Raw genomic sequence first — 10506 nt, 5'->3', positions numbered from 1 at the left:
CGGCTCCCAGGCTTCTGGGAGAAGTTGCCACCAGGCCGGGAGCCCACATCCAGAAGAGGCTGTGACCCCCTGGCGCTGACGGTGCTCCTTAACTCCTGAAGGGCTCACGGGCACCAGGTGTGGCCCAGCTGGCACTGCGATCCTGACATCTCATCGTTTCCAAACATGGTGAGAGGCAGGGGAAAGGGCACAGGGTCAGATCCCATGTCTCAATAGGTTCCCCTCCCCGTGTCCTGGGGCTGAGGTCCATCCACAGAAGGGGCCCAGTCCCACCCACCCCCGAGGGGATGCACGAACCCCTTGACATTCAGCCTCCCCCGGGCCCTGCAGAGAGGTGGGCGCCCCTCCAAAGTGGCTCCTTTCTCTGCCAACCGGGACTTGCTGGAAAGTTCTCCTGCGGAAACAGTTTGCAGAAAACCTGCCTCACCATAATCCAGGTGCAAATTGTCCAGGACAGTCCAGGAGCCCACAAAACCAAAGGGGGCCCGGGAGGTCTGAGCCAGGACCTACGGAGCCCCCCGGGGCTCAGCCTCTCTCCGTACCCCTTCTCTCCCTCCTCCGTCCTCCCCGGAGTCCTGGGAGGGGACCCACTCCCTCCCCCACGACCTCCACTCATGGCCCCAATTCCAGGTTCCCAAGGGTGGGAGTCACCTTGCCCGTTCAGCCTGGCAGATGTTTACCAGGCAGCCTCCCAAGCCACCCAAGGCCCTGGCGGGTAGCGCGGCCTGTTGCCATGGCGTCGAGCCTCCATGAGGGCTGATTTCCCGCCACCGGCGTGACGGCACCCTACGCGCCCGCCGTGGTCTGTGTGAGTAACCTCTGGAGCAGAGGTGACAGGGATGCAGTCGAAAATGAGGACGTCACGAGTGTGGAATATTTATGACCTGTCTTCAGTATAATCCATTGAACGGGAAACCTCTACGGCTGGATTTAACCACCAGCCCTCAGAATCGCTGAAGATCTGAAGACCCGTCACGACGCCTGTCCCGGTGGCTCCGGCAATACACTGGCTGAGGCCACCAAGCCAGGTGACTCCAGGGACATGCCCGGACGCCTGGGGGGACATTCGCAGAGAAGGGGCGCTCTGGGGACACCGGCTCTGGCAGCTCTGCGGGGTCAGGCCGCCCAGGGACCCCCCCTTCATGAGTGGATCCATGGACTCATCCCCCAGTCCCTCCATGGTGCTAGGAGGGCGGGGAAGGTGGGTTTCCAGGTGAGCCGGGTCACGGGCTGAGCCTTCCATTCCAGAGTGACCTCCGTGAACGACTTCCCCTCCCGAGCCTTGGAGAACGTCCGTGCCCACCTCCTGGGCCTGTGTTGGGGTCGAAGGTTCGGGCAGCATGCTCAGGGCAACACCAGGGACCTGGTGAGGACCCCGTCAACAGACCCTCCTCCCTCCTCTCACCTCCCCCCGCCAGCCTCAGTTTCCCTCCGCCACCTAGGGGGAATCTGTAACGCCCCCCGGGAAGGAGAGCCATGAGGTCTGCTGCCCTGGGACCCGGGAGGCGGCCGGAAAGCCCGCAGCTGTGCTGTACTGGGTCCCGTCCAGCCCTAAGCACCGCCCATTCCAGTCTCAGAGCGACCTGGGGAGGCGCACTGTTGGCCCATTTACAGAGGGGTCACGGCCCCGAGTAGGTCATCTGGTCAGCAGTATTAGAGCGGGGTTTGAACCCCGGGCCAGCCCTAAAGCTTCCGCGGCCTGGGGAGGTTAGCCCTGGCCTTCTGTTGTCTCTGGGACTCACCCACTGTGGCCTCAGTCCTAGGCAGATGGCTGTCTCCAGAGCGCATGGCACTGCCTGCACAGCGTGGTGGCAAGGACTCCCCAGTCCAGGGGCTGGCTGGGCAGAGGGAGGCGCCCATGGGCTGGGGCTGATTGGCCCAGCGGGAAGTCCCAGCACCAACAGTCGCATGGTCCCTGTGGTATCCTCACTCTTCGCCCACCCAAGGGCCCCAACAGCTGAGTATGTTGATAAGAGTCCCTGCTGGGGGTCCCGGTCCGCCTTCTGGACCCAGCTCCGCTCTGCAGCTGAGCGTATGGACCACAGCCCAGTATCATGTAATCACACAGAAGCCTAACTCCGCCTGTTTCCTGGCATGGAACATGTAATAGTTATCTACTGTTGTGTAACAAACGGCCCCAAAATGTAGTGCTTAAAGCAACACACATTTCCTGACCCACAGTTTCTTAAGTCAGGAATCCTGACGACATAGCTTAGCTGGTCTTCTGTCTCAGGGTCCCTCAGAAGGTGCCGCCAAGGTGTCCGCTAGGGCTGGCTTCGTGGGTCTTACAGGGGACAGCTGAGAATCCGAGCTGGAAGGGCCAGGTCCAAGGCCACAGCGAGAACACAGTACACGCACATACACTCGTCTGTGCCCAGAACACAACACTGCCCCTGGACAGGTGCCCTGGATGCTGGGACCATTGTGACCTCAGGGGTGAGGTCAGGCCTGGCAGGGCTGGGGAGGGAGGTGCCCAGAGATAGGGCTGCCTCGCTGGGCATGAGGACAGGGCCTGTGGGTTCTCCAAACCACACCCCAGCATGGACGGGCAGCACTCGGAAAAGCCACGCAGCCACACCACGGCTTACAGGACACCATCCACTGTGTCCCAGGACCCCAGGTAGGCCAGTGCCCGGCCAGACCTGTGGGAGCCCAGGAGGGGACTTCTGCACCCTGCTTCCTACAGGCGCCCTGGCCTATCCCTGCTTTGTGAGAAGCCTCCTGCGAGGAGTGAGCACAGACCCCAGGCCCCGCGGGGAGCAGCCAGGGTGTGAGCACAGACCCCAGGCCCGGCGGGGAGCAGCCAGGGTGTGAGCACAGACCCCAGGCCCCCAGCCAGGGAGTGAGCACAGACCCCAGGCCCCCAGCCAGGGAGCGAGCACAGACCCAGGCCCCGCGGGGAGCAGCCAGGGAGTGAGCACAGACCCCAGGCCCCACGGGGAGCAGCCAGGGAGTGAGCACAGACCCCAGGCCCCCAGCCAGAGAGCGAGCACAGACCCCAGGCCCCCAGCCAGAGAGCGAGCACAGACCCCAGGCCCCGCGGGGAGCAGCCAGGGAGCGAGCACAGACCCAGGCCCCGCGGGGAGCAGCCAGGGAGCGAGCACAGACCCCAGGCCCCCAGCCAGGGAGCGAGCACAGACCCAGGCCCCGCGGGGAGCAGCCAGGGAGTGAGCACAGACCCCAGGCCCCGAGGGGAGCAGCCAGGGAGTGAGCACAGACCCCAGGCCCCCAGTCAGGGAGTGAGCACAGACCCCAGGCCCCGCGGGGAGCAGTCAAGGTGTGAGCACAGGCCCCAGGCCCCGCGGGGAGCAGTCAAGGTGTGAGCACAGGCCCCAGGCCCCACGGGGAGCAGCCAGGGGGTGAGCACAGACCCCGCGGGGAGCAGCCAGGGTGTGAGCACAGACCCCGCGGGGAGCAGCCAGGGGGTGAGCACAGACCCCGCGGGGAGCAGCCAGGGTGTGAGCACAGACCCCAGGCCCCACGGGGAGCAGCCAGGGTGTGAGCACAGGCCCCGCGGGGAGCAGCCAGGGGGTGAGCACAGACCCCGCGGGGAGCAGCCAGGGTGTGAGCACAGACCCCGCGGGGAGCAGCCAGGGTGTGAGCACAGACCCCGCGGGGAGCAGCCAGGGAGTGAGCACAGACCCCAGGCCCCGCAGGGAGCAGCCAGGGTGTGAGCACAGACCCCAGGCCCCGCGGGGAGCAGCCAGGGAGCGAGCACAGACCCCAGGCCCCGCGGGGAGCAGCCAGGGTGTGAGCACAGGCCCCAGGCCCCCAGCCAGGGTGTGAGCACAGGCCCCAGGCCCCGCGGGGAGCAGCCAGGGAGCGAGCACAGACCCAGGCCCCGCGGGGAGCAGCCAGGGAGTGAGCACAGACCCTAGGCCCCGCGGGGAGCAGCCAGGGAGCGAGCACAGACCCAGGCCCCGCGGGGAGCAGCCAGGGAGCGAGCACAGACCCAGGCCCCGCGGGGAACAGCCAGGGTGTGAGCACAGACCCCAGGCCCCCAGCCGGGAGTGAGCACAGACCCCAGGCCCCAGACCCTGTGTCTGTTTGCCGTCTGTTTCTCTCCTTGGGGGGTAACATCGGTTCAGATCTTGTGCCCACGGTTTGCTAGGCTGTTGGTGATTTTTGTTTCGCTGTGTTCTTCATGTTATTCTGGATATAGTCATGTGTCAGATATATGATTGGCAAATACCTCCTCCAAGTCTATTATAGCTTATATTTTCATTGTTGTTGTTTTAATAGATGACTTTTCAAAAACAGAAGTTCTCCAGCTTTGTGATAATTTTTTTTTTTTCTTTCACGGACAGTAGTACTTTTGGTGTCGAAATCTTTGTCTAACCCAAGATCGCGAAGATATCCTCTTATATTTTCTTCCAGAAGTTTTATAATTTGGGGGTTTCACTTTTAGTTTCCATGATCTATTTCGAGTTAATTTTGGTACATAGCTTGTGGCATAAATCGGGTGGTTCTTCCTGCGCGTGTCCAATAATTTCAATACCTGTTGTTTGCCCTGTCTTCATTGAGTTGCCTTTGCACCTCTGTCAAGAGTCAGTTGGCCTTTTATGTGTGGGTCTGTTTCTGGACTCTGTCTTGTTGCACTTATTTATGCTTCTACACTTTCATTACACCATGTTGTCCTGTCTGTTCCAGCTTTGTGATAAATCTTCAAGTCAGTCGCATTGTTCCTCCAAAATTGTTCTTCTTCAAAATTATTTTGGCTTAGTTCTTTCACTAACATTTCCACAGAACTTTTAGAAACAACTTGTTGGTTACTACAAAATAAAATAAAAATAAATCCTGCTGGGATTTTTATTGGAATTGTATGAAATATTTTGATAAAAATTTAGAGAAAAGTGGTATCTTAACAATATTGAGTCTTCCAATCCATGAACACGGTATATCTCTTCTTACTGAAGTCTTCTTGATTTCTTTCCCCGTTATCTTGTACTTTACAGAATGTAGATCATACAATTCTTTATTAGGTTTAGACATAAGTATCTTACAATCTTTAGTGCTATTGTATATGGTAACTTTTGTATTTCAATTCTCGATTACTTACTGCTAGTATATAAAACAGGACTGACTTTTGCATACTGACTTTATATTTTCACAGTTGTTGAAAGCATGATTTAGTTCTAGGAGCTTTTTATTTTGTGTGTGGGGGGACTACTGGAGGATTTTGAGTGGTGTGATCTGACACATTTCTGACATGGTGGAACAAGTGGATGGGTGAAATATTGGGAGACAGATTCCTTCTAATATGCTGCTGCTCCTGATACTCTCTGACCTCCTTCCCAGATCCCACCGGGGGTGTGTGGTGACCAGGTCAGTTTCCTGTGGTCCTGAAAAGACTGGCTCCTCCTCCAAGTCAGTGTGAGAGCTGGAGCCAGGCACGCCATACCCTGAACCTTCCAGTCCTCCCAACCGTGTCTGTCCCACCAACACTTGCTGGGAAGGCAGGCCCACAGGCAAAGCTGCCTACTTAACAATGTCCTTGAGACTGGAAGACTCATGTCCCCTTCTCAGGGCTCAGTCAGGTAACTGAACAGAAGGGTAGACACCTGGAAGGTTGTGACCACGCCTGACCCGAACCGAGATGTGCACATCCATGAACACACACAGGGCACATCCATGAACACACACAGGACACATCCATGAACACACACAGGGCACATCCATGAACACACACAGGACACATCCATGAACACACACAGGACACATCCATGAACACACACAGGGCACATCCATGAACACACACAGGGCACATCCATGAACACACACAGGGCACCCAGGCGCGTGCATCCATTTCCATTTCAGGATCTCTTCCCTCGTCTCCGAATCCATGAAGGAGCCGTCTCACAGGAAGGCACCTCAGAGCTCTGCCTGCAAGGACAAGCCAACGCCACCCACCACCATCCTCCTGTACAAGTCACGGAGCAGCCAGGCTGCCCTGATGCCTCAGGACCACAAGACGTTCTTGGAGGAAGCCTACAATTCAGGTGACCACTGGCCCTGGGTCTCAGGGTCCCGCACAACCCACCATGGCCCTCCACCCACAGCATCGTCCAGGACTGCGGGACGTGAGGGGCGCGGACACGGTGCGTCCTCCAGGACTGCGGGACGTGAGGGGTGTGGACATGGTGCATCGTCCGGGACTGCGGGACATGAGGGGTGTGGACACGGTGCGTCCTCCAGGACTGCGGGACGTGAGGGGTGTGGACACGGTGCATCGTCCGGGACTGCGGGACGTGAGGGGCGCGGACACGGTGCGGCTTTCACAGAGAACCCTGCATGCGCTCCTTCGCCTCTTCATGCCTCCCCAGCTCCAAAACTCTCCTCTCTCCCACCTCACCTCTACTCTCCTCCCACACCTTAGAGCCTTGGCTTGGGTCTGGCCCACTCCCTGAATGCTTTTCCCCTCGCTCTAAAGGTGACTTTCCCTCATCCTTCTACACAAAATTTAATTGCCACCTCCTTTGAGAAGCCAGTCTTGATTACCCCTCCATCTCAGTCAGGATTTATTGCCCCTGCTCTCTGCGTGCCCAGGGCCTTTTATACAAATACCCCCATGGAACCAAGGTCCACTGATACTGGGCAGGGCTCCCTGGGCTGGAGGCTCTTTCAGAACACAGCTGGGCTCTGATTTGAGCCCCTACACACAACCCTATGGCCACCCAGAGTGAACATCATCGAATGTTGGATAACTGGGTGGAGGGTGGAGGAATGAAGGAACAAATAGATGGAGAGAAAAAGGGATGGATGGTGAATTTATGGATGGATGGGTGGATGATGGATGGATGGATCAATGAGTGGGTAGATAGATATATTGATTAATGGTTGGATTGGTGGATGAATATAAGGATAGACAGATAGTGAATGGATAAATGGATTGATTAAAAAACATGTGAATGCCTGACCTGGTGGTGGCGCAATGGATAGAGCGTCGGACTGGGGTGCGAAAGGACCCAGGTTCGAGACCCCGAGCTCACCAGCTTGAGTGTGGGCTCATCTGGTTTGAGCGAGGCTCACGATCTTGGACCCAAGGTCGCTGGCTCCAGCAAGGGGTTGCTCGGTCTGCTGAAGGCCCGCGGTCAAGGCACATGTGAGAAAGCAATCAATGAACAACTAAGGTGTTGCAACACGCAATGAAAAACTAATGATTGATGCTTCTCATCTCTCTCCGTTCCTGTCTGCCTGTCCCTGTCTATCCCTCTCTCTGAGTCATTCTCTGTCTCTGTAATAAATAAATAAATAAAATTAAAAAAAAACAACATATGAATGTATGCGTGGATGGACAGATGGATCAATGGATAGGTGATTGGCAGGTGAATGAACAATGGATGGATAAGAAGGTGGTGGACAATGAATAGATGGGAATATGCATGCCTTCTTGCTTCTTCTGTCTTGAACTCCAGACAGACTGGCTGGACCATCAGGAGGCCCAGGAATGTGTTCAGTGCTCCAATCCTCACTTTAGGTCACTTCTTTCCATTCGCAGCCCACCCAGCCCCGCTGGCCCAGTGGGAGCTTCCCACAGCCCATGCCCCCTCACTCCTTCTTGCCGTGTACTTTAGCTATCTGCTTCAAGATGTTCCGAGACCTGAGTGGTTCAGACCCCCTCCGTTCCAAGTACATCACCAAGAAGATCAAGAACATGGCTCACAAGGCCCCCAACCTGGTGCTGGAAGCCATCTATGACTTCTTTGTGGACAACCCTCAGGTGAGAGATGCTGGGCTACTCACGGGAGGCACAGAGAGCAGAGGGGGGGGCTGGGTCCCAAGGTGGGCTCAAATCTTGGCTTCTCCATACAGCAGCTACCTGATTTGGGGCAAGTCTATCTCCACATATGTCCAATGAGCTGAAAGAGGAGGGAGAAAAGTGGACCATTATGTGTTGACTGACCTGAGAACAATCTCACGAAAGAGATCAGAGATATTATAATCCCCATAGAGCAGCGGTGGGCAAACTGCGGCTCGCGAGCCACATGCGGCTCTTTGGCCCCTTGAGTGTAACTCTTCCACAAAATACCACACGCGGGCACTACCTCGATAAGGAATGTGCCTACCTATATAGTTTAAGTTTAAAAAATTTGGCTCTCAGAAGAAATTTCAATCGTTGTACTGTTGATGTTTGGCTCTGTTGACTAATGAGTTTGCCGACCACTGCGAGAGGAATCATAATCCCCACACAGGAAATTGAGGCTTAGGGAAGCAATTGAGTAGCAGAGATGGATGGATGGATGGATGGATGGATGGATGGATGGATGGGTGATGGATGGGTAGATAGATGGGTAGATAGGTGGGTAGGTGGGTGAATGGATGGATTGTTGGGTGGATGGATTATTGGTGGATGATTGCTAGGTAAGATGTGTGTTAGTTTTAATGAATGAGTGAATAAATGAATAAAATTAATTGGCTTTAAAGATGGAATGCTTTTTGAATCCCATAGCAGTTCCCTGAGGATAGGGACAGATTTCTATTCCTCTGTCTCTGCAGAACCTAATTCTAGGCCTGCATAGAGTAGATGTTCACTAAATGGTTGTTGGCCAAACGACCACATGCGTCCACTTGGGGTCTTTCCCCTCAGACCGCCTCACCTCCTTCCCCCACCCCTACTCTCACTGGTGACTCCCAACTCGTCCCTGAGCCTCTGTCCACTCTGCTGCGTACAGATCTCCAATCGGCACAAGTTCCGACTATTCCTCGTTCTGGAGACGGTCATTGAAGCCAGTGACTCCCTTCCTGAGACCTGGGAGAAAATCTTCATGAAGATGGCCCTGGAGAACATGACCAAGTCCACGGTGGGCCTCCCCTCCCCCCAAGGGCTCCCAGGAACGCAGGCGGCCAGCTGCCCCGAGGATCCAACTATGCTGGGGCGGCTCTCGGCCTTGGGTTGACGGCGCAATTCCTGTCCATTTTCTCATTTTCTTCCCACTAGCCCCTTCAGAGAGACCAGCTCATGCACCCACTTCACAGTTGAGAAAGGTGAGGCTCAGAGAGCTCACTGTTGTCTGAGGCCTCAGGGCCCATGAGCGAAAGAGCCAAACGTCTTCTGCAGTTCAGTGCCCTTTGCCTACAGGTCCCTGCCCTGCCACGGGTCCCCTTTCCATCCCCTTCTTCACCATTCCCCCCACCCCCGCCTCTGGAAGTCTCTGCAAGTCTCACCCGTCCCCCAGGCTGTGACTCGGCCCTCTGTCACCTACCGTCGGTGTCTGTCTGATGGGCGTGTGGGTCCAGACCTGTGCCCCTCCCCAGCCAGACGTCCCCCCCAGGCTGTGACTCGGCCCTCTGTCACCTACCGTCGGTGTCTGTCTGATGGGCGTGTGGGTCCGGACCTGTGCCAGGCCCACCAACTGCCTCAACTGACCATGGCTTTTCTTCAGACCACGAGCCCAGGGTAGCCCCATGCTGGAGAGCCAATAAATACATGACCAGTCATGGTCAGAGAGTGGTCACCAGTCACCAGGCCCACCACCATGGGTCCAAGCCCTGGCACCCCACAAAGTATGATTTCACTCCCCACGAGTGTTTACAACCCCCATTCACAGGTGGAGGGACTGAGCCACCACCCAGCTGGTAAATGGCGGGTGTGACGAATTCCATGCTCCCCACATCACCCTGGTGTGACCATCAGGGGAAACGGAAGGGTGTTCAACCTACCCTATTCATTTCTCTAAAATCCTTTTCTTTAATTTATAAAAAAATATATTTTAACTCATCATTGGGAAGTAAATCAGGCATATTCTAAAAGTGCAAGGCACCCATGTGTATAGTCCACAGACTGACGGTAATCGTCATCAGAATGAAGAGCTGGGGGGTGACCAGAGCTGGTCACCTGGTGGTGACCCAGACAGGTGAGGCCACAGGCCACGCAGAGCCTGTCGGTGTCCAGGTGGCGGCCTGGCTTCATCCCTTCTGAGGGTGGACAGGAGCCCCCTGGGGCGGCCTGAGGCAGACTGGGCTATGCAGGGGGCGGACCCCAGCCTGGGTGCCAGGAATCAGTCCAGGACTCATGGAGGAGAGAGGGCACGTTATCACCCCAGATCCCTATCAGGGTCTGAGCTGGTCTGACACTCCCACTGCCCCTCCCCTCAGGAGACCCCGCCTCCTAATCCCCAAGGAAGGAGACGCCTTTTCTCACAGGGTTCTGGCCTTATCTGTCCTCTTCACCGTGGACAGTGCGTGGGATGTGGTCGTCCCATGGTCTTCCCTGCCCCCGCCCCCTCCCCTGCGACTGCGGAGGCTCCAGAGCCATGCTAAACATCAGTCCCTTTTTCCACAACCTGCTTTTCTGCTGGCAAGCTTCTGGAACCTTCTCTTGGTCCCAGCTGGTCCGCGGTTCCACAGCGGTGTGCCTCCCTCTGGGGCTGTTTGGGGCCACCAGGCTTTGCGGTGCTGCGTCCTTGCCGTCTGCCTGCTTTCTTTATGGAAAACGGCTCCGGTGAATTCCCAGGAGGGTGCTGTCTCCCGGCCGGCTCTGTCCCGGGCTGCAGGAACCCACTCGCG

At 56.6% G+C, this 10506-nt stretch overlaps 1 protein-coding gene across 1 annotated transcript in view; it reads left to right on the top strand.

The window, feature by feature from the left end:
• Positions 1–2540: 2540 nt before the first annotated feature.
• Positions 2541–10506, top strand: part of LOC136398603 (maestro heat-like repeat family member 5) — a 47809-nt gene continuing 39843 nt past the window's right edge. Inside the window, exons 1-4 of the mRNA XM_066372773.1 lie at positions 2541–2620; positions 5818–5999; positions 7575–7720; positions 8673–8801. Of these exons, the coding sequence (XP_066228870.1) occupies positions 2541–2620; positions 5818–5999; positions 7575–7720; positions 8673–8801 (537 nt within the window). The remainder of the gene's footprint in view (positions 2621–5817; positions 6000–7574; positions 7721–8672; positions 8802–10506) is intronic.

This window comes from Saccopteryx leptura, chromosome 3 (genome assembly GCF_036850995.1).
Source record: "Saccopteryx leptura isolate mSacLep1 chromosome 3, mSacLep1_pri_phased_curated, whole genome shotgun sequence".
In the NCBI taxonomy this organism is placed as follows: Eukaryota; Metazoa; Chordata; class Mammalia; order Chiroptera; family Emballonuridae; genus Saccopteryx; species Saccopteryx leptura.
This window is presented reverse-complemented; position numbering and strand designations above follow the sequence as displayed.